The sequence below is a fragment of the Seriola lalandi genome, unplaced genomic scaffold, assembly GCF_002814215.2.
Source record: "Seriola lalandi dorsalis isolate HSWRI2012SDOR001 ecotype SW California unplaced genomic scaffold, Sedor1 jcf7180002054235, whole genome shotgun sequence".
Classification (NCBI taxonomy): Eukaryota; Metazoa; Chordata; class Actinopteri; order Carangiformes; family Carangidae; genus Seriola; species Seriola lalandi.
Genome location: NW_019524788.1, coordinates 43,666 through 67,464, shown reverse-complemented (window position 1 = coordinate 67,464; position 23,799 = coordinate 43,666). Strand labels below are relative to the sequence as shown.

The 23,799-nt window shown below is 41.8% G+C and overlaps 1 protein-coding gene across 1 annotated transcript in view; it reads left to right on the top strand.

The window, feature by feature from the left end:
• The window catches only part of tp63 (tumor protein p63), a 33,445-nt gene that overhangs the window by 6,209 nt on the left and 3,437 nt on the right, over nucleotides 1-23,799 (top strand). The window contains exons 4-11 of the mRNA XM_023404240.2: nucleotides 11,778-12,035; nucleotides 19,162-19,348; nucleotides 19,449-19,564; nucleotides 20,240-20,349; nucleotides 20,457-20,581; nucleotides 20,816-20,898; nucleotides 21,000-21,124; nucleotides 23,779-23,796. Coding sequence (XP_023260008.2) covers nucleotides 11,778-12,035; nucleotides 19,162-19,348; nucleotides 19,449-19,564; nucleotides 20,240-20,349; nucleotides 20,457-20,581; nucleotides 20,816-20,898; nucleotides 21,000-21,124; nucleotides 23,779-23,796 — 1,022 coding nt within the window. The remainder of the gene's footprint in view (nucleotides 1-11,777; nucleotides 12,036-19,161; nucleotides 19,349-19,448; nucleotides 19,565-20,239; nucleotides 20,350-20,456; nucleotides 20,582-20,815; nucleotides 20,899-20,999; nucleotides 21,125-23,778; nucleotides 23,797-23,799) is intronic.

The following is a 23,799-nucleotide window of genomic DNA, read 5'->3' as shown; positions in this document are numbered from 1 at the left end:
CGATTGGAAATTCCATAAGTTGAACAATTAAAAATGTGCAAATTACTTTCTGTTTCACAAGTGGAATTTCCCCTGTGACAGTTGTGAAAATGCGGTGCAGAGCAGTTCAACAGCCAGTGAATAAGGCCAGTCTGTCTGTCTTTGTCTGAGATGTTGTCTGTTAGGTGATGATATTATCTCATTTAGCCTGAATTGTGCTGGACCTGGGTGGCCCCTCTGAGACATGGAGCTCTTAGAGTCTGTTGAGGGTAGAATGTGCATTTAGACAGTCACGTGCTTGGTGACGTGTTTTAAGGGCTGAAATTTGAGTTTACTGTGTTTTTTTTTTTTACTTTTTGTAACCAAACAAAGTCGAAGCATGGCTTGTTAGCTTGCTTCCCGTCACACTACAAAACAGACATTCAATTGTGCAGTAAAATAACGCACTGTGAAAAATACATTGTGGTATTAGATGTTTATAAAAGTGGACTGTATGAACCCTTCTGTTTGACCTGTAGTGAGGATCATGTCTTTGTCAGTTCTGCTACCGAGAGATGATGTGCATGTTCCCCTCCCAGTGAAGGAATGCTGTCGTCCAGCCAGCATGGAAAAAATAGCAAATAAAAAATTTTGTTCAAGGAGCTGAGTAATGTTACCCTGCGCATCCCCCAAGGGGGCCTGTGCTCTCTTGAACTGGTGATTAATGACCCCACCCACACCGCCCACTTTCCTCTTCACCAAAGAGGGGCGTGGTGCGGTGATTGGCACGCCAGCAACTCAGGCAGCAAACCGTGTGGGGGCTGAGAGCTTGCTGCCATGGCATCTTGCCAATCACCAAGCCCCGGTCATTATTACCAAGTCAAGTGTCTGTTTTGATGAAAAGCCGTGGTGGGCAAACCCACCTTCACCCCCCCCACCCCACCCCACCTCTTCCACCCATGTGGAGGTGTGCCTCTTTCGTGAGTCATTAGAATGCAGCTCACTGTTTAGTGCCCTGGGGGACTTATTTGTATTGTGAAGGGTTTATGTTTAATCTGAAATTCCTTTTTCTTCTGGATTTTTTCCTGTAGCTGCAGGGCAACAATTTAATGCAGCACCTGCTTCTCTTGCAGAGGTCCCAGCTCTCATCTATCAGTATGTGTCTTCTCTATGTAAAGGTGAGGGGTGGCAATTGGGGGGGGGGCGGCAAGCAGGGGGTAGAATAACATGAAGGAATGTAGCAGATATAGTGGCAGGAGAAACGCTATATCCTACCCCAAACAGCTGATTTTACACCCAGATAAAGCTCTGATCAGCTGTGCATGGAAGACGCAGTGTTGAGCAGAGGGACAGAGGTTAAACAACTTTACAGCAGAGTAGCTCAATCGACACATGGCTTCTCCGAGATCTAATTACATGTTTGTGTTTGGATTCTTACTTTTTTCACCACTCCTCTTTTTGTCTTATGTGTGACGGCTGTTACCTCCTGGTTCAGTGTCTGAGCAGCTGAGCAGTTTCTCTAATGTTTCACTAGTTTAAATCTAATCTTAATGCTGTCACCCAAAAAGAATCTGTCTAATGTGGTGCAATCATTCCTGTTGTCATGAAAGTCGGATGTTTCTTCTTTGTCAATTTCAAAACAGCTTTGAGTCAATACACCCACCTCAGCTGTAAACTGTTAACACTAAGTTCATTTTGCCTTTTCTTTGTCTGAATACACAGACAGTTGAGACAGTTTTACCTTCTAAACAACAATACTAGTTTTAGATTTTTTTTTTTTTTTTAAAGTTCAGTAATACGAAGCACAACTTTAAGCTTAACTCGGATTGTTCAAAGGCTCAATCGGGTTCTCACTGTATTTAATCCATTAAATACCCAACCATCATAAGCTCTTCTTTTATTTTTGAGTGCTCCACCAGTTTGCCTCCAGCACATTAAGAAGTGTTTTTAAGGCATAGTAGCAAGGATTGAGCGCTGTTCATGGTCCAATAACTGTTGAGTCAGTGAGTCAGTATGAGACCTGGTCTGACTGAGAATGTGGCGGATGCTAGAGCCTGTAATACCCTGATTTCTGGTATTTTTTTTCTTAACATCTTCCTAGACGCGGCTTAACTCTACTTTTACTCCACAGTATGATGTCATGCTAGGTAGAGCGGAAAAACTTGGAAAAAAAGGTCACACCCTTTGACAGAGAACACATGAATAAATCCTTACGTATTAAACCTTTCAACGACTTTTGTAAAACACAACTTTTTTAAATATTTGATTTTAATCTAGAATTTTCTAACATTTATCAGGAAAGTGACAAGTGACCCCCTCTGATGAAAATCAAGTCTTTGTTATCATGTCCATATGGTGTTTTTATATAATACAAATCAAATCATGAGCGAAATAATCCGTCATTGCCAATATTTCTGCCTCGGAACTGCAGTGAACCAATGTCTCATAAAAACAGATTCAGACAGCCAGGGTTTCATTAGCATTAGCATTAGCATTGGCACAACCATTAACACTGTGTCCGCCGCTGCCAGTTACAATCTGACAAACAACATAAACAAAAGATGCTAACTATGCTAACCGTTCTGCTACGTCTGGGTCTGACTAAGGCTCAAACAAGCGGCTGATGTTTCCTCTACTAACCATCTTGATCTGAACTGGTCTTTCACCAGTCAAGCCAGTGCAACCAGCAGTGGTGGGCGGGCACGAGGTATATTCCAGAATTTCTCAATGAGGAAGTAAGCGTAGATGTGCCTCAAGCTACCAGAGCGTTTTTTCTTAACTCTTCACATGTTAAACAAAATATTAATCATAGTATTTTTTTAAATAGTTTAAAACATGTCGGAGGGAACTTTTAAGATGGACTAGAGTGGATTCATTTGAGACAAAATATTAGACAGACATTAGTTTTGTTGTAAAATAGTACTTTTATTTTAAAAGCACAGGTGTTAAGTTTTAGCTGTGAAGTGAGCAGCATGAGAACATCATTTAAACAGTAATGTCAGAGGTAGATTGTTTTTTTTTCAATATCAGCAATTATGTTCAAATTTAAAAACAATACTTCATGATGGGACGTGCTTTAGTTAGAATATTTATTTTGACCATAGTGATTAGGCAAATTAGACAGAAAACACATTAAAAAGAGAAAACTTTGAGATGTAATTTTTGCGTACAATGAGACAGTTCTTTGAAATGTACTGTAGCGTGTTGTTCCAGATGTGCAGAGCGACTGAAACCACCAGAAAGGCAAGACACCTGTTTCCAAAGCAGTGGTGATCTTGATCTATCATTATTTTTTTTTACTAAAGTATGTAAATATAGTAAACCAAAGACAAACTTCCCGTCCTTGATACCAGCTACAACCAGTGTTTTCCTTCTGATTAATACTGTACTTGCACTGGGCTTGTGTTTGACCTGTCAACAGTGTTGGATACTTCAAACTCTACGCTGATAGTTCTTTGGTAATTGGAAAGTATTACTGTTGGACTTTTTGAAAGCAGAACTTATGACGCGACAACCAGAACTACAACCATGTTTCTGCAGTTGAAATACAGGTTAAGTTGCTCATTTCCTGGAAAGCAACTAGTCATTGAACAAATAAATGGATGTCACCAGTGCTTGTATGAAAACAGGAGTACTGATGTATAAACATTGTTATCAAATTGATACTTACTCCGTTTTATTCGAGGATGCCGTTGTATTTGACAGCTCCTCCGTGGATATAGTGATGAGATTGTATCACAGTTTATTCCAACAATACTGTGGAACAGAATTTATGTATCTTGCTGTCTGAGGCTACATATGCAAATATATATTTTCTATCCATCTGGGCAGTTGTATATACGTGGTACAATCCCTCCTTTAGGTGAAAACATCTGCTGGATTATGATTGCAGGCAAAAATGAAAGTCTAGTGGATCGTTGTATATTGTAATTGTTATATATTTAAAATTAACATACAGAATTGTAACTGCAGCCATTTAGTTAGTGATAAGGCCTGACCTACTCTATACTAAAATTTGTTGCTGATAAGTCTCTCAGTTACTCTTGTACACCTGCAATTAGTTTTATCTTACCCCATTAAAATGATTCTATCTCTCTAGTTGTTGTCCAGTGGGTAAATTAGGTTTACCAAAAGCTACTTAGGTTTGTTTCTTTTAAACAGGAGTATTTTGGGATTTGGTGGCAGTTGATTGTGGGGGTTTTAGGATTTGCCACCCAAGTGATGCTCTCTGTCTCTCTCCATTGACTGCTTGCGTCTGTCAGTGTGGACAGGAGCTCACACTGTTTTCAGGGCAGGTGTCTGTGCCTTCCCAGCCGCTGCAGCCTGACACTTGATACTAAACTAATCTAGCTGACTTAAGGAACAGACTCTTTAAAGGGAAAAACTTCAGTAAAGCCTCTTTTGTCTGAGCCCCTGGATCTTCAGTTCTTTAGCTGCTACCTGGTCCGACTCTCTCTTCTTAGTTTCTCAGCACTGTTGCATTCGAGGTGATGCAGTTAATAGAGATGTGCCTACACTCTCTGAGTATATGGGTTAGGATGGCTAAACAGTATTTTACCAGGGAATTGTTTTTTCTTTTATTATAATCCACACCCTTAAGCCTATGAATAAGCTTTGTTCCATAAACAATTGTCTTGTTAGGATTGGTTTAAATATTGGTTTGTTATTGTCTTTTCTTTTTAATTGTGTAAGAGAAGCAGGTGATTTAAAAAGTTTAGGGTAGGGGCTGATTAACAGGCCCACTGCAGTTGATTGCAGCCTGAATTTCAGTTGCATTACACTTAGTTGTCAGTTTATCAGGTGCATCAAGCTTAAAATAATCAAGTCTAATACAGCAATAAATCCTACTCTCACGAGGGTTGTGATGTTCAGTGTGTGTTGAAACTGTTATAGAAAGGTGTTTAAACTTCATGGTCATTTTGCAGGCTGCAGTTTGTCGTGCTGTTGAACTGTTTTGCGTTTTACATACAGGTGTGTCTATTATTTTGTGCATCCCATTTATATCAATGAGGGTAGGCTAAATAACAGAAACACCTCTCTGTATTAAACAGCATGACAAACTACAGCCTCCAAAGTGATCATACAGTTGAACATTTTATCATTATCAAAGGAGCGTTGGATTAGACTGCATTCGTTTTAGCTAGGTGTTCCTAATAAACTGACAACTGAGTGTGTGTAGCCAATGTACTATTGCATGTCTTTCCTACCGTCTTTGATTACAGCTACGGTTCTATATTTTACTACAGCCTCGCCCCAACACTGAGTACTCTAACTTCTTTTCAGATGCCAATGTTGTTTTAACATAATTAGAAGTTTGTCTAGCTAAACTAATTATCACCCGCAAAAGGTTTGGCAAGGCCTTCACTGAAGCCGGGGTACGTTGGGGGGGGGGCATTGGATTGGGCTCTTTAAAGTGTTGATTTGCCTTTTGTAACAGGTTGACCTGTAGGCCCATGACCCCGGGGCCTGAGCAGGGTGTGGCTGGAGACACTGCCTTCGGTTCATAGTTGTGCTTAAGTTTTCAGACAGCTTTCAAATCATTCTGACCACAGGGCAGGAGTTTAAGCCCTGTGGCTCTGCAGTAATAGAAATGACTTGCACCCTGCTGACCAGTGACCTCCCTTGTCGTCAAGCATTGCAGCTAGGACTATCCACTAATGTTTACATCTGCAGCATTACTCCACTCCATATGCCTCTTAGATGATTAAAGAAAACCAGATCTACTTTCAGTTTCAAATGATTAATGTGCAAACCCACAGATTTTTGTCAGACATGTACTGACAAAAAGTAATAGTTGTAAATCAGAGCTTTTCTACACACAATCCACTGGGTCTACATGTAGCAATTTTGGCTTCCCGTCTAAAATAAAATTAAAAAAAAAACAGCATAAATAAATGAAGCCAAATTACTCTTTAATTTATCAGGGCAGTTTTATTGAAGCTGTTGCATATGCAAAGAGAAGAGCCGGTGGTCAATGCTAGCACCGTTACAGTATCTCAGACACAATGCATGTTTCCAAAACAGATCTACAGCAGTCATCTCTGATAGGTACAAGCAATCTACAGGAGTCACATTGTGTTTCTGGAGGGCTCTGCATTAAGATTAGTTAACAGATGCGGAGGGGAGCCATTCTTATGCTAACTAGCTACTGCAGGTATAGCTGACACTCTCCCAACCCCGTACTACAGTTCTCACTCTGTGGCTCGCTGGTCTAATGATTTTTCTCTGTATTCATCTATTATATTTCGTTGATTGTTCTTATTAATTGATCGAATGTGTCCATTTGGAAAATTATTGGGTTATCATTCACCAATGAGGATGCATTAAATGCCTTGAATAGCTTGATTTAAATTACATCTTGCAGCTAGAAAGAATGGAAGATCAATACAGTTGAATATTTTTTATTTCGGTGAAAAAAATCTAAAGTTGAATTGATCTGTGTTTTCTGCTACCTAACAGAGATTGTCATATTTTGCACTGTAAGGAAACATGACGAAAATGTAAAAAAAAAAAAAAAAAAAAAAAAAAAAAAAAAAACCTAAAATGCAAGTATCTGATGAAAGCATTTAAAAATTTTGTTGAGGTCGATATTAAGCACTGCTAAGACGATAAAGTAATTCACTACTCAACTTTTACCTTTGAGGAGCTGTGCAGAGCTTCAAAGGAAGAGTTCTCCTGGAGATGGGTGTGGACTCAGGTATTGGACAGGTAGCTCCTTAGACCCTCCCCTCTCTTCCAGGTATATATGACCTTCCCATAGATTCCTATAGAAGCTTCTGCTTGTCCACTTTGCATCTGTAGTCCACATCACTCCTTTAGAGTGAGGAAAAGAGATTTGTGGAATCCTGGAGCCAGTGGAGCAAACAGCAGCAGCTCTGCTCAATCTCAGCGCCAACATGTTGTACCTGGAGACGGGGACCACGACATCTTACAGCGAGGTAAGACGGCGGAGGAGCTGTAATGGGGCATCAGCCATTGTGCCCACTCCTTTAGTTGGTTCCCCAGATCTCCAGTTCACACAGGAGAAAAAGGCCTTGTACTTTGGGATTAAAATTTTCTGTCAGTATCCTAAATGAAAGTTGGATTCATGTATATAATTTGTCACCTGATAGAGGGAACTTTTTGGTGTAACCAAGGGATTTAATGCTGATCAAGTAAAAGAAAATATATGGATAAACTAAAAATACGAATAGCCTGTTTTAATCAAGTAAGAACTGCGTAGGAGAACTTAACACGGGGAAGATGGTTTTACATTTTGTGTGTCTGTGTGTGTTTGCGTGCACATCTGTGTGTGTGTGTGTGTGTGTGTGTGTGTGTGTGTGTGTGTGAGCTGGGGAATGTAAACACCTGGAGAAGTTTTGAATATGTTCTTGTAAAATGGCTGCTGTCTGTCTGTCTGTCTGGACAATGAATTAGTCAGTTAATGTGATTTACTCTGAGTCTGGCTGTTGTTGATGATATTGTGTTTTATGTGGAACACACAAAAAAAAAAAAATCAGACTTCCAAATGGTTTTGGAGGGTTTTGATTTTCTGCAGCACTAATCTTCTTTTATCAAAGAGGAAACTTGGAAACTCATGGAAAAGTTCTGGAAAATATAAAGAATAGAAAAGGGAACAGAAAAAACAGCATCATGTACTGTTTGTTATTTTAATGATCAGAGACTATTCTCATACTACGGCCGTGATTTATTAAATTAACGTTTAGAGAGCAGGATACTCGCGGGGTCAGTGGTTTTCATCTGCTCTTTGTGAACCAGGTGTCTGACATTTACATGAAATGTTCTTCTGTTCTTTCACAAACAAAACAAACCAAAAGTGGCATTTTTTTAATGCATCAATCTGCATAAAAAATTCTTAGTTTGGGGAAAGAAAAAAAATCAGAGCTCCCATTCCCATTTTTCACTTTGAAGTGGTAAGCATCATGGTTGACGGATCTGTGTTTGCAGAACTTGATGGAAAACACTTAAAGGACACAAGAATTAAATATGAAAAGGAGTTTGTACTGAAATTTCTTTTTATTTCTTAAATTTCACAACATGGCATTATTCTGACTGTGGAAACTGGTTTCGCATCAATTAAATTTAACTGTAATGTAAAGAATTGGCCCTTTCAGGTTTACCGCGTATGAGAACAGATTTGTTTGCTAAAAACAACAACTGAACTGTCATAAAGTTTTATCTTTAAGAAATAGTCTTTTTTTTTTGCTTCGTCTTTTCTCTAGTTTGAAAATCGTCAGTGTCACTTCTTAGCTGCGGCTCTCGTTTTCCTTTGTCGACGGTTCTTTCAGTGAACCGCAGGGTTGTGCTTTTTGTGTTACCAGGCAAATCCTTAAGGAAAACTTAATGCAGAGCAAGTGAGCGGTGACAGATTCTCAGATTGCAGGTTGCAGATAGCAGGTGTGTCAGGTCACTGTCTTTTAAGTTGTTGAGCAGGGGGTCTTTAAGTGGTGTCCAGCTCAATCCCTCCAGTGTGTGAGGTATCAGGTTCCCCCCGTCCCCAGTCTCCCGGGAGCCGCTGCAGCCATTAGAATGCGGCTGGCCAAGCGCTGCTGTTTAGTCCGGGATCGTAATTGCTTTAATGGTGTGTTGATGTAGATACAATCACCTGCTCTGCCCACCCCAGCAGGTATAAGGTGTAGATAGACCCCACCTCAACCCCCAACCCTAATTAGCCTTTAATGCCTCCCTCCCCTGTGGTCACTCATCACAGTCCCCTAGATGCTCTTATGTGCTGGCCCTAGGTACATGGAGGGGGTCACCAGAGAGCCTGGAATGGGAACTATTCCCCCCTCAGGCCGGGTCTGCTCCGGTTCCTGTCATCTCTTGGTCGTTCGGGCTCTGGCTTTATCAGTGCTCACACTTTGTGACCACAGTAGCAGCAACTGGAGCCTGTGTGTATTTTATCTGTTCGGATGTAAATTATCTTATCTTTAGTTTTTATCGTTTCCAGTTCTCTAATGAAAAACAAATTCCCAGTTTATGCAACTGTTCGGTTTCCATGGTGCTCTGGAGGACTACTCTTATGTCTGCAGACAGAAAGTATTTTGTGGTACATGTTCTGCTTGCAGTGTTCACAAAGATCAGAGCATCTCTGCTGCCTTGTTACACTGCTGTTGTTGATAATTAAATTAATTAGCAATCAAAATCATAACCTCTTGGAGACGTCACAGACATTCATTCATTCAGGAGCACAGAAAAGTCAAGTAAGAAATACACCTAAGATTTTAGTGCAGTCATTTGGTCATTGGCATAGCAATAAATACAAGACAAGGAATAATTTGAATGTGTTAGTATGCCATACCAAATGCCTCTGTGTTGGCATTGGCAGTAACTTTTAAATTAGCGCTGACATGTGTATTTAAAATATGTCTGATATGTGTTCTGGATAATTCAGATTCCTACATTGTAATCAACAGGCCATCACCCTGAAGGTCAACAGGCTCCTTTTCCTGTTGGTTTGAAATGCTGAGCACAGGATTTATCTCGAACAAAGAAATGAGCTTGAAGGCCTCGAACAGACATCGCAAGCTTTCAAAGACTTTATTAAAGGCTGCTGAGGATGTCAAGGCCGCTGATTTATCGCGCTCTTGCTTAGCAGCCTGACCTCCCAAAGGCCTAAACAGCGTTGGCTATAAACAGAAGGAATTTTTAAGAGCAGTTAAAGTGGTTATTAAATGGTTACTATATTATAGTGGAATAAGATCTGATTAAAGGAAACGAAGAAAAAGACCTGAAACTCCCTCTCACAACCTGTTTAAAAGCTTATATCTCACTTCCAGTCAATTAAACATTAAAACATGATGAGTTTAGGTGACACTCTCTGGGCCTCACTATCTGGTCAATTATGGCTTTACCCTCATTCCTCAACTTTGATCCTTATATTCATTTAGACCATGAAACGCATTACCCAGGGCCCTGTATTTAATGTTAAGTATTCTGTGTCAGGGACTCTGCTTTATGTCCCTGCTTTAATCTGTTTGGTCTTTGGCCAGCATCCACCTTTACTCTAGAATAATTATTTGACATTGATAATTGGTGCCTGTCACATTAACCTTTGCAGCTGCCAGCAGCAGGTACTGGGGGTGGGGGTGGTTGTGTCATCTCTGAATGGCTGAGCGCCTCGATGCAAACGGAGTGAATTGCGCCATAATTCAAAAGAATCGCTTACTCGATATCTTGATCAATGACTCCCTGCGTACGGGAAAACACTGTGCAAACAGGAGATTGTGTCACTCACAGTGTTATTTCCCGTGCAAACAAAAGGAACATTTATCCTGCTTTTCATTCACTTTGGCTAAAAACAATAAATACAAATTCCCGGGGAACTGAGCCTCTGTTATTGTTACTCACACCAGTTTGGACCATACCCATCTTTTCCTTGTGTGAGATCAGATGCACAGGGACAGTCTTCAGCCCACTGAGTTTAACCCTTTATAATACACGTGTGTAATTAGTCCATTGTAAGGGAGCGTGTGTTGGGGGAAGCCTCTCCTTGCCAAAGGCTGGAGGGTTTCCACCAGATAGGAGTTTTTTTTTTTTTTTTTTTTTTTTTTTCTTTCTTTCTTTCTCAGTGCATGTGTGTGTGTGCTCCCATTCACAAAACACTTGTCTCCCAACACCTGCATGCCCAGCATAATTGTTCTCCATACAAGCTCTCATAAGCCCTGGTGTCATTGTTTGCTGGGGGTTAAGCAGCCTTGCGCCGCACACACAGTGACCCTCATTCAAGCAGTTAGCTCCCCTCTGGCGCTGTTACACAAGTACGCTGAGGTTGACTTGAATGACCTCTTTCAGGTGTGTCTGTCAGACTATATGAGTCTGTCTGCTCATGTGGATTTGTTGGTAATAAAGCAGTAAGATTGCTTCATAAGTGACTACCTTAATTAATACCTATATAGCCCAGCTCGTCTGCTTTTTGTCATCTGGCACACCACTAACACCTGGCAGTGCAATGGGTGTGAGCTGGACAGCTGTGGTCAGCCGTGCTTGAAATAAACAAGAGGCCCTGGAGAGATTAATGGCTGTCTAAAGAGCGAGAGCCATGGCACCTCGTCCAGGAATGTGCCGTTTATAAATGGAAAGGAATGGGGTGAATGGCAAGCAGAGCAAGCAGGAAGGGACTGGCTTTGACCCAGGCGTATTCACCATCCTGTTTAAAGACAGACATTTTAATTCCATTCCTCCTGTCTGAATAGTTTTGGCTAAAGGAGAAGGGAATCAGAAGGCAAGGTGGTACAGGTTGTGGCAGGACATTGATCAAAAACAAGTAAGCAAAGGCTCAGCTGGTAATTTCAATAAAATCAGTTTTGTATTTCTATCATATAGACATTTCTGAGGCCAATTTTGGCCGGAGTGTTAGCATGTTGGTTCAGGAAGGAGCTGGACCATAAACACAACACCAGGAAAGACGGTTTATGTTACTCTGCTTTATCATGAATCTTTTTTTTTTTCTTCTTCTTCTTTTGAAACCAGATCTCTTCTTCCTGTAGCGTACTGTCTTCAGATTTCACCAGGTTGAATCTATGTTTATGTGCTTATTTTCTCGTGTTCTCTACTGAACTGTAAACACAATTCAAAGTTCATGGCAGTAATTTTTAACTTAAAATGCTTGTTTCCTTTTAAAGTCAATCATCGTCTTACCTGAAACTGTGTGGTGTTATTGGTGTAATATAATATTGTAACACCTGTTGCTTTCAGTTCATTCTGGCCAGATTTATTTTAAATTGCGTCTTGTCTGAAGTCATTGAAATTCTGCTGTAATGACTGAAAACATTTGTCGTTGCTCCCCTCTCCCCCCACCCCCTCCATTTTGTCTCCAGTCACAGTATACAAACCTGGGGCTCCTGAACAGCATGGATCAGAACATTCAGAACGGCGGCTCGACCTCGACCAGCCCCTACAACAACGACCACGCACAGAACAACGTGACAGCCCCATCACCCTACGCCCAGCCCAGCTCCACCTTTGATGCCCTCTCTCCCTCACCGGCCATCCCATCCAACACAGATTACGCTGGACCTCACACTTTTGATGTGTCCTTCCAGCAGTCTAGTACAGCAAAGTCTGCCACCTGGACGGTAAGAAGCTTATTTGTCCGAATAGTTTGTGCAGTATTTGCAAAAAATCTTAACGTTGCATGATGTATCCGTGATGGATCCACCGACCACAATCTCAAAAAGCTCATTAATTATCATCTCATAACTAATTTGTTTAATCTGAAAAAATAAACAGTGTAAAAATAACAATTGGACTATTTCCTGGTTTATAGCAGTTGCCAGGCAACCAGCAGACATGGCAAATTGTTGTTTTTACACTTTGTTTAAAAAAAAACAACATCCTTTTACAGTATTTAATCTACAGACACAAGAGTGGTAATGATCTTCCCATCTAACTTTTAGCAAGGCAGTAAATAAACACAAAATATAACTTTTCCTTTAAACAATATTTATTAAAAAAAAAAACACACACACATCTCCCATGAGTCATGTTTCTGGTAAGTTGTCAATCACAGTGGACTGGAAATTCAACTGTAACTATATTGTGTGGTTTATACTGTATGTCTGAGTCATATACACACACACATATTAATGTGCTAGCTGTCATCTTAACATCATCGTGTGAATCAGTGGTTTTTTCAGACCTGGAGGATAAAGAGACACTTTTACCCATGAACTCCTTATCTGACAATCTGTGCTCTAGGCAGATTTGGGTGCACATCGTTTGAAAGTTCTGAGTTACAAAACTACATCTGGCGAGGAAGAATGCCACTTGAGATGTATAGTTTCAAATCATGACTGAACCCCAGGTCTTTCTTTGTAAGACTCAGACATCACACTTCACTCGCTGAAAGAAGAGAAAACTCAGCAGGATCTCACTATATAGACTGCCACTATGAGAGACAGTCACATTAACCAAAGTCTTATTAATCTTTTAAATGTAATCCTAGCTTTATAAATTATAAAATACCATATATTCCTCTTACACACTTTTACTTGGCTCCTGGTGACCGTTTCTAATCCAGTTCACGCACAACTTGGGCAAAGTTCACTGGTACTTTGTTGATGACAGAGGTAAACAGACTTCACAGTTGGTCCAGGTGTGGTGATGCCCTGTGCAGCTAGATGTCACCATGTGATGCTCCGTAAACCCACACAACCAGCTCCTCCTGCTCTGTCATTATGCATGACAAAGCATAGGGACAGCTGTTGCATGGGAGCCCCACCTGCTTGGTTGTTTACGTGTGTAATCTGCACAGCTCTGTGCAGACACTGTAACAGCCCTGGAAACTTCAGTGTATTAATGCACCCGAGCGGACGACGTGGGTGACGGGTTTTTGTCCCTCCGTGTGCGACGTTTTGTTTTCGAGATATTTGTTGATCAGAAAGACGGGACAGGATGGAGCCTTTCAGCCAACAGGGGTCGCTGACCAAATCGGAATCAGGATGTGAAAATTATGAAGCATCATGTGACATGTCGGCCATTACATAATGGACCTGCATTATGGCGAATTATTGTCAAGTGGCAACTTTGGTGACAACATTTCCATTGGGAATGTTCATTGGAAAAAGTCTATTGTTTGTGTAACACAAGTCATACATGTCAAATGTGTCCAGAGGGACTGTTGAAAAACCTGCTGAGCTCAACGCAGCGACTTTAATACACTCTTTCTTCCAACTAAACCGGCTGAACTCAGGGAGTGCTCTGCGATCTCACCTTAGTCCTTGGCCACGCCAAGTGTGGGATTGTGACATTCACCCAATTCCCAGACTGCCTCACTCATCCCTCTTATTTTCACAGTCCAAAAAACAAAAGTGTTTGTCTGATGTGCAACCGTGGGGCTGTTAAGAGTGTGGTTTGTGAGAGACACGCCCCAAGGGCCTGAGCCACACTGGTTCAGGACACATCCACATCACAGACACTTTTAGTGCAACAGACTGTGTGTCCCACAGTCATAACACATGATGCAAGACTGGTTTGATTGGTCTGACTTAATATGGAAAAGTAGTGATCTGTTACCTATTATCACAGCACTGAGTGATGTGCATCTTCTTCTCTTCTTTGAAGATAAAAAAAACAAGTGAAAACTAAAAATATAACAAAAAGAAAATTAATTAAATTAAAAAAAATAAAGAGAAAAAATCTGTTAACTATGATAAACAGTGTCATTTTCCTGAGCTGCTCCCAATCTTTATGAGACTATTGAACCATCTGAAGCGAGTTCACTGTGCAAGCATCATTATGAAATGAAGTTAATGCACCTTTGAATAATAGACCATTTATTATGAAGTTAGTTTGTTGTGTTAATTAGTCTGAGTCACAGACGCTTGGTTTACTGGTTTCTATATTTTCTTTGTTCGTGTTTATGAAACATGATTTATCTAATAACAGTGAAACAGCATTAATACTATCTCAGATTTGTTTTCTCACTTTTTGGCCAGGTTAGACGTCAGTGCGTCATCCACCAGTGACACTTTACGTCACTACAAAAGTGCTTTCAGTTACCAAAGAGTATTTGTCAGAATTTCGCCTTGTTTTCTGACACGGATGATCTTTCACAATAGAGAGTCAGAGTCAAGCAGCTATTCTAAAGAACAGTGATTACAGTGTTGGTTCCCATCTTGAAGGAGGCTCCCTCACCTGATCTCAGGAGATCTTTCTCAAAGCTCTCATAATCTCAACCCGATAGCTCGACTGCTGGACTGACGGACTGATGGCAGAGAGCCACTGAAGATGTCACCACCACAGCTTTGCTCTGTGCAAAGATCTGCTAATGCCCCCCTTTTGAAGGCCTGTGGGATCTTCCACGGGACTTAGTGGACTGTGTACTGTGCTTTTTGATGACTGTTCTTATGGAGACACACCTAATCCTTAACCCACACCTTAACTTCTTCCTGTCTAGGATGACTGTGACACACACAGAGAGAGAGAGAGAGAGAGAGGTACAACACGTCAACATTTCCCATAACTGCTCCTACACAGTTTCCTTGTTGGCTCTCTTGCAGTCTCCTCGTTGTTCCCTCCTTTATCATTTAGTTGGGAGAAAAACAATCGGCCAGGTCAGATGAGCGCACAGTTTACAGATGTTTCATCTTCTTTGCTTCACTAAATTAATGGAGTGTCGCAAAGAGGCAGCCATTGTTGGCAATTGATGCAACTATTGTGAGGCAAAAGATTGGTTGTGTTTGCCGTGTGTATGAACTGCCACCACATATAGTAGTCAAAGGAGAGGAATGTCATGGTTTGGGCTATCAGTGGGACGCTATAGAGCTCGGGGGGATTACAGTAATGGATTGAGGGCCTGTAGATAATACTTGTGTAAATACTGTGTGCCTCTTTCCTGAACCCTGTGCTCTTGGAGTGGGCTCTGTCTTTTTGAGAGAGTTAAGCTTGATGGTTGCATCTCACATTGCGCCGGAGGAGGAGGAGAGCCCTTGAATGCTCAAAGAGAAGAGTGTTCTAGCGAAAGGCAGCAAGACACAGCTTGCCCCTGGAACATCTGCGGGCCCGTCCCACGCCTCACGAGATGGGGCTGAGACTTGTTTGTGTCAAGAAGCTTGTCACGACTCGCCCATCACAGGGAGACAAGCCCTGAAAGCTACAGATGGGAAAAGGTAGAAGGGAAATTTTTTTTAAAAAGGCAGAGTCAAAGGGTTTTTATGATATGGGCTATGGGATTTCTCCATAATTGTTGTGGAAAAGCCCATTCTCTTAGTTTAGATCACAAGATATATATTTTTTTTTACCCCTAACAAACTGCCTTATACAGATACCTGCTGCAGTGATTTACTGATCTGCAGAAAACAGGATCATGCTGTGGTTATAGAAATACAAAAAGCTATTCTGCTGTCACGAAGACAAGATGAGCACCCTGATTTTGGATCCACATCCTCACTGAGTTTGCAGAAGTTGTTGTTGTGTGATTACTGAACTTTAGAAAAACACAAACCTGTTTGCAGCTCTAACACTTCATCGAAGCAAAAGTAGATCAAGCGTAGTTTCCAAGTGATGAAGGTGTAGTTTTTCATTTTAGTGAAAACAGTATGATAGTATATGACGAACTTTAGCTGCTCTGCATTTTAAATTCGGAGAATCAGGGTTTTTTTTTTCTTCAGTTCTTTCCACCTGTTGGTTTTTATTTTCAGTTTCAAATCCAATGACCTCGGCTGGAGTTACAGTCATTTAGAGCAGTGGTGAAGAAGAGTTTGATTGGCTAAGCTTAAGAGTGACAGATACATATTAGACACTGGCTTCATAAACATGATGCTACATGTCAGTGTACAGGTTTACCTTGGGGCAGGTGTCACTGAGATTGGGTGGTCATGATTGGAGCTGATGACGACAATGTAACATTCATCATTTTTAGAGAGAGGTGATTATCGTCTCAAACTTTTAATTTACCACATATTCATTTTCTCCTGGGAAGTAGGCGTTTTACTTGTGTTTCAGAGAAAACAGGAGGAGAGAAAAACTCCTTTGCATTATTGTTGAATTGAACAGGTTTGGGAGAAGCTCTAGGCGTGACATGACATGTCAGGAATGAAGAAGACAAGACCAGAGGCGCCAAACAGTGCTTGTTTAAGGCCTGATGTTTGTCAGGACTTGACTTCTGCATGCGCCCGCAGCGCCTGTCAGGGAGAAAAGAACGCCACAGCTGTGGGCCTGCCTCAACCTGCGCTGCACGGGAAGTGTGTGTTTGTGTGTTCGAGTGCTGCATGTGTTAGAAAGTAATTGCACGCATGCAGCACTGTACAAGCATCAGAACAAATTATATGTTGCACACAGTAAGATTATTTTAAGAACATATTTTCATTATTACAGCGGTTCACAAACTGCAGAGGCAACCAACCTCTGTTCATGTGTTTTGTCCAGCAGAGGTGCACAGCAGCAGTCGCAGCAGGTCAAGTTTGTAAATACAGCTCCTGCAGGTCATTCATTATTTTTTAAAGCTTCACTGCCTCATGTGCCAGTTGAACAATGTGTCACGTGGTTCTTGCAAACACTAAAACAAATTTTCTTTTCAAACAATTGTGATTAAGCAGCTCTGTATTGTGCACTCTGTGTGCCTTGGCTGTGTAATTCACATTGTGACCAATGAAAGACTCATAATTACATGTTAACACCTGAGCACCGCACCCTGTGTGAGGCACTGAATCCCATCAGTCAACCGGGTGTCCTCCACCCTGAACAGTGTTAGCTTTAGCCGGGCACTGCTTTCAACAATCAGCAGCAGCTCCTGCTCTCACTGCTGAGCAAACACAGCACCAGCAGCACATAGTTGTGTGCTCAAAGATTGTAGCTTCAGGGCTGGGATGGTTCTCTTTGTATGTGTGTGTGCATGTGTGTGTGTGAGCGTGTGTGCATGTGTGTGTGTGAGCGTGTGTGAGCGTGTGTGTGTGTGTGTGTGTGTTAGACAGTAGGATATGATCTACACAAACTTTGGTTTTCTGCCTTTAACATCTCTGATTAGATCTTGGTGTTTGGAGTTGTGTTGTTTTTGCCTTGAGCAACACAAAACCAGCACCCTGTAATTATTCAGAAGACTACATACTGACCCTTTACGCTGCACTTCTCTCTTTCTCTTTGCTTCATAATCTTCTGCTCTCTCTTTCTCTTTTGCTCGTACCCTGCGTCTCTCTGCTTGGCCTCTCCACCTCATTTAGCTGACTGACAGAGGCGTACGGGGAGTATCAGGTTAGGACCAACGGGACAACTACAAACATTCATCCTAGACTTTTTTTTCTTTTCTTTTTTTTTTAAGACCTTTTGGAAAGCTGCTTTGATTTTTTTACCTCGCTCCTCGTGTTGACATACATGTCCCAGAGCTTGAACTGTGCTCATCAGTCAGTATATCATGTTAACTACATGTATTTATACACAGATTGCAAATCAAAACACTTGATGCAGATTTTATTTTATTTACAAGTTTAACAGTTAATATTATCATATCTTTCTATCAGTGGCACTATGTAGAGTTGTCAGGCCGTCCTGTGCATGTACAGTCTATAATGAGGTCACTTGAGGAAAGGAACGAAGCTGAGAATTTGGGTTATTATTATTAACTCGCCTGTATTAGTGGATCCCAGCTCTGCACAGCAGTAATGTGTGTAGTTTGTGAGCGGGTTTATGGGAAGGAGAGACGAGAAGGTACTGTTTTGGGTTTGTCCTGATGAAAGGAAAGGTTGTGCCTGGGGAGCAGAGTAGAAAATGTCTGTGCCAAGCTTGTGTAATATTTAAAGTCAGCGCAGACAGGTACTGGAATGAGCTCCTTTTCTTTGGAACCAAACTTAATAGAGGTGGAATTTTGTGTTGCATTGTTCTCGAACACAACCCCAAGCGGTTTTCACAATGTTCACTTTTCTTCTCTCAGAAATGAACCTGACAGGGAAAATTTTCCCCTCCACCGTCCACCCCCACCCACTGTCTTCTGCACACAGAGGATTTAAGGCTCTGCTTACACAGCAGTGATTTGAATGGTTTGTTTACACAGTTGGGTTCTGCCTATTAGTAACAATTCAGTCTTTCTGATGGCTTACTGGTTATCAATTCTAACTGTGCCAGGGATCAACATACATCCATTATTCATGACTCTTGGCTTTCAAACTTGAATGTGAGCCAGCGTGTGAGAGCAACCATCACATTTTGGCACCAGATGGATCAGACTCCTGTGATTAGTCCTTCACTCCTGTGCTAAACAGCTAAAATGAGCCATTTTCTTCGTATCCCACAAGATAAAGCGCACTCCACCTTATGCAGCGTTAGCATGCCAGCCTCTTAAGAAGCCCTGTTCTGTATGATGAGTGGCCATCATATGCTTTAGCAGAGCACTCCTCCCTTGAAGATGAAAGCCAGGCCCAGTTTAATTGCTGCTGGAGGGGTCCATTTTATGGCGCTCCTCGGAAGTCCCAGAGGCTGTCCGTGAGACATCTTTGAGGTTGTCCAATACACACTCTTAGAACCAAAATGTGTGTGTGTGTGTTTATTTAAGTAGGTCATAATCACAGTCTTGTCTTTAACCCCCTTTTGCTTCAGGGGAAACCAGAAGTGCCCAGCTCAGACAACAGGTGTTAGGCAGATCGATTTGTGCTTTTAAAATTTAGGCCTCATGAATAATATTTATGCAAATATTTTTTCCCTTTTTCAGTTTATCTGCACAGTCTAAACTTTTTGTCTTTTGTCTTGTTTTTGTTTTTTTTTATTTTCCAGTATTCAACAGACCTGAAGAAGTTATACTGCCAGATTGCCAAGACATGTCCCATTCAGATCAAAGTCCTGACCACCCCCCCACAGGGGGCTGTTATCAGAGCCATGCCTGTTTACAAGAAAGCCGAACACGTGACCGAAGTGGTGAAACGCTGCCCCAACCACGAGCTCAGCCGCGAGTTCAATGACGGTCAGTTCCCTTGATTAATTTAAAAAATGTACTCTCACTCATGTTTCACTTCAGTAATCGTTTTTGCACATTTAATGACATGACTCGTGTTGCTTTACAGGTCAGATCGCTCCTCCCAGCCATCTGATCCGCGTGGAAGGAAACAACCATGCCCAGTATGTGGAGGACTCCATCACTGGAAGACAGAGCGTATTAGTGCCTTACGAACCTCCCCAGGTGAGCTGTCTATCATCCCTGCTCAGTCAGCGACACCTCACCACCTCACTGTGACTCTGACAGATAGAGCTGCGACAGACTCTCGTGTCCAGCTGCTCAGTCCTGACACGCTGCAACTGCTGCCCCCAAAAACACCTCAGTACAAAACTAGTTCATCTCCCTGCCAGCCTCTGTCCAACAGTTATTTTTCTGCTATATTTTATTATATTTTGCTGCTATTTTAGACCCATTCTGTAGATCATAAAGTTATGACATAACATTAAAAGCCAAGTTGCATCAGCTGATTAATATGATCTCATTTAATTGTAGTTCAAATATCCTTTAAAGCTTGAACTCCTCTTTAGAAGGCAGTGTGTTAGAAGCTAATAAACTGTGACAGCTATCAGGAAGGACCCTGAACCCTGGATTGAACACCTGAAATCATAAGCCTATGTATATTTTATATATGTCATGAAAGAAAAGAGCCAAAAAGCAAAGGAAAAATGCAACCATTGTAATGCAGTTGTAACTTAACAGGGTTAACACAAGTAGATTTCTGCAGGTGAAACCTCTTTATTGAAGATCTAACCAGGTTAATAATAATGGGGCTTTTACAAACCAGTTTATTTCTTCTACCTGTTTTTCTGTCCGTGTCGCCGAGCGTTGTCACTCACCTTCATTCGCTCGCCTCCTCAGGTGGGGACAGAATTCACCACAATCTTGTACAACTTCATGTGCAACTCGAGCTGCGTGGGTGGAATGAACAGACGCCCGATTCTCATCATCGTCACTCTGGAAACCAGAGAGTAAGAGACGCTATCATCATCATCATCATCATCCTCATCCTCAGTATTTGCCAGTGGATTGTTTGTGACCGAGGTTCTGCCTGGTGTGTGTCCCTGTCTTTTCCCAGTGGTCAGGTATTAGGCCGCCGGTGCTTCGAGGCCAGGATCTGCGCCTGCCCGGGCAGAGACCGCAAGGCGGATGAGGACAGCATCCGCAAGCAGCACGTAACAGACGCCACAAAGAGCAGTGAGGGTACGAAACGCCGTAAGTAGCGGTGGGGCTGGTGATGGGCTGACGAGCTTTGGTCTTACCTGACATGCTGCCAGTGTCGAGGACCCTCAACCGCTGCACTCGCTAACACTCGGTGCTTAGTGAATGCTGCCAATCTCTCTGCTACTTTCCCCCGCTCGTTTTCCTCCTGCTCTGGCTTAGGCTAACTCCTCAGCACATGGCAGTTGCACTCACGTGTTTCTCTCTTCTTTTCAGCCTTCCGCCAGGTTTCCCATGGCATCCAGATGTCCACTATCAAGAAGAGAAGATCTACAGATGAGGAGGTTTTTTGTTTGCCTGTAAGTGTCATTTTGCGGCTGGAGCTGCTTTAAAACATTGTTCTGAGTGAGCGTGTCTTGCCCTGCTTACTGACCGCCGTCTTTTCTTTTTGTCTTTCTAGATCAAAGGTCGTGAAATTTATGAGATTTTGGTAAAAATCAAAGAGTCTCTGGAACTCATGCAGTTTCTTCCGCAACATACCATAGAATCATACCGGCAGCAGCAGCAAAATCTACTTCAGAAACAGTGAGTACCAGTAGAGATTTTTAATAAAGTTAATGCTTTTGTTCTCAGGCACAATATGAAAGACAGACCTACATTACTTGCAAGGTTCACCCTTAAAATTCAAGTGGGCTTGTTCCCTTGTGCTGTGACTACATTGCTTGTTTGTTTGCACTGAAGCTTTTACTTTGGATCAAAATTGTTTTTCTTTTGAATAAACTGCAGCGATTTAACTGACTAACCATGACTGACTTGTAGCTGCAAAAGTGGATTGCACTGATAAAGGCTATGCATGAGATTTCTTGATTCTATTTATTGCTTTCACTGAAGCATCGCAGCGAGGGAGTAAAAGCTGATGATAGTTTCTCTAAAATGGATGTTGTTCAGTGTTTCCCGGCAGCTGAGAATTTACCTAGAATTTGCTCAGTGCTGCCGACTTTAGAGGGTGAGCCTTGCATCAAGTAGAGCTGTTTTTTTTTCCCTCTCTGCTCTCTCATGGGATATGAGCCAAAGCTGATGAATCGTGACAAATGTACCTGGCTATGCTTTGTTAAGGAGAAGCTTCCAAAGATTCGTGGTAACGCCTTTGGGTGCTCTGCCAGGTTTGCACAACAGCACCCAACAAAATCCGTGCCTTAGCCTCAGCTATTCACTTCAGCATAATTAAAACTTTCTCAGACTCCAACTTTTTCTCGTCCACGCCCATTTCACTATAAGCTAAAAAGAAGAGATGGGTGTAAATGATAGTTTGACAGCCCTGTGATGATAATTATTGCTTATGTTATAATTTCCCATTAAGAGACTGGCAGACAGCCTCAAGGTGAGATAGTGCGAGCATTTGCTGTTTTTGACTTTGTTGTTGTTGTTACTGGCTACCTGTTGCTTTGTGACAGGCACTAAAATATTGGTCGTTATATAAATGTCACCAATAATCAACCACTAGACAGACCTTTAACAAAATAAAGATTCATTTCAGATTTTAGTGGATTTGTTTTGAGATATTTGTGTTTGGTTACTTTGCATGTTTTCCCTGTTTTTCTTTGTAAGATCCTCTCAGCCAACAGAGCGTGTCACTCTCTCCTGTAATTTCTAACTCCTCCAATGTTTCCCTCACAGCTTTTGAAATAAAAGGTTCTGTCAACAGTGAATGTTTCAGACCTTTTCTTTCCTCCCACTGCTATAATATCACTGCACATTCCAGTACTGAACTGCTGTGATCTGTGTCTGCATACTGCCATCTTCTGGACAGTGGTGTTAGTGCAGAACATTGACGTAGTGTTAAATTCCAGCTGTCTGTCCCACACAGTTCCTTGTGTGTGTATCTCTCTCCATCACTGTTGTTTTTCTTCCTGTAACATTTATTGAGCTGCTTTTCTCAACCTCTGGGCCTCTCTGGGGTCAGTCCTCTCTCCTCCTCCATCAGTGAGCCCTTATTTCTCCTCTCTCTCTCTCCTTTCTGGTTCCTCCCCTGCAGTCTGATAAAAACCCGTCTTGGTAGCCAGCTCCTGGAACCTGCAGGAGAGCAGAGGCGGCGCTGCAGCTCCTCCTGAACCTCTGCCCCACATTCCTCCTCCTCCTCCTCCTCCTCCTTCGATACACGGACCTCCTCTCTGTCTCCTTTTTATCAACTTTGATTTTTCTGATCTCCTAACTTTCTGCCTTTCCTGGGATTCTGCACTGAGGATGTGACACTGAAACTCTCTGTTTCTAAGATCTGTTGCTTGCTGCTGCAAAATCAGGGAGAAGCTCCTGTTCTCCTGTTCAGAGATTGTGCAAACTAAAGACAGCGTGTAGGTTGTAGCCCTACATGCTGGACAAAGTTGTTCTTTGTTTATCTACTGGCTCTGCTGAAGTTTTTCTTGAAATTCATAGATTATCATTTTTGCATGCATTATTTTTGTCCATCGAAATGATATTATTGAGGTTGCCTATTGTGATGACGTCCTCACTTTGTTCAGGTCATCCCTGTTTTATCATGTATCTGTAGCATAGAGTCTGTTTGTGAAACGTTCAGCCTTTTGTTCTGGCTGACGTTGGCCAGGAACCAAGCTTCAATGTTTGTTTTTCTACATGAAGAGCTTGTTCAACTGAATGTGTTTCGCCTTTGCATCATCATGAGAGCTGGACTCACAGAATCTATCTTGTGGGACTTTTGGGGGGAAGAGACTTTATTATTGAGAGAACTTTTTGCTAATGCTGGTCATGTTTTATAAAGTCACTGCAGGACAGTTTGTGTGTTTGTTTTTAACTTTCCTCAATAAAATGTCTTTTAATAGAAACTGCAGGTGTTCACTTTGTCATGTAGAGATGTGAGCATTTGACTCTGTCACCATTCTGTTTGAAACAGATCTTTTTGTTATTTTTTTGGCTGCTGCACTTTTGTCTGTCAGATTATAATAAATGGCTTTTTTTTTTTTTTGCTTGAACTCTGTCCTTTTACTGCTCTGCCATTTCATTAAAGAAACATGTGGTCAGCATTAAGAGGAAACCCTCAGAACTGACAGTTAATTACTGTAATAGTCTCTTATCGGTTATGTTCAGAACCAACGACCTTTTAATGAAAGTCTCATTTATATTTAACATTAAAAGGCCGACACAGACCGGGCCGGTTCACAAAGCTGAGCGATGTTGAAAGATGATGGTAGTAATGACCTGTAACCCCGTCTCTCCTGCCCCAGGACCTCGATGCCGTCTCAGCC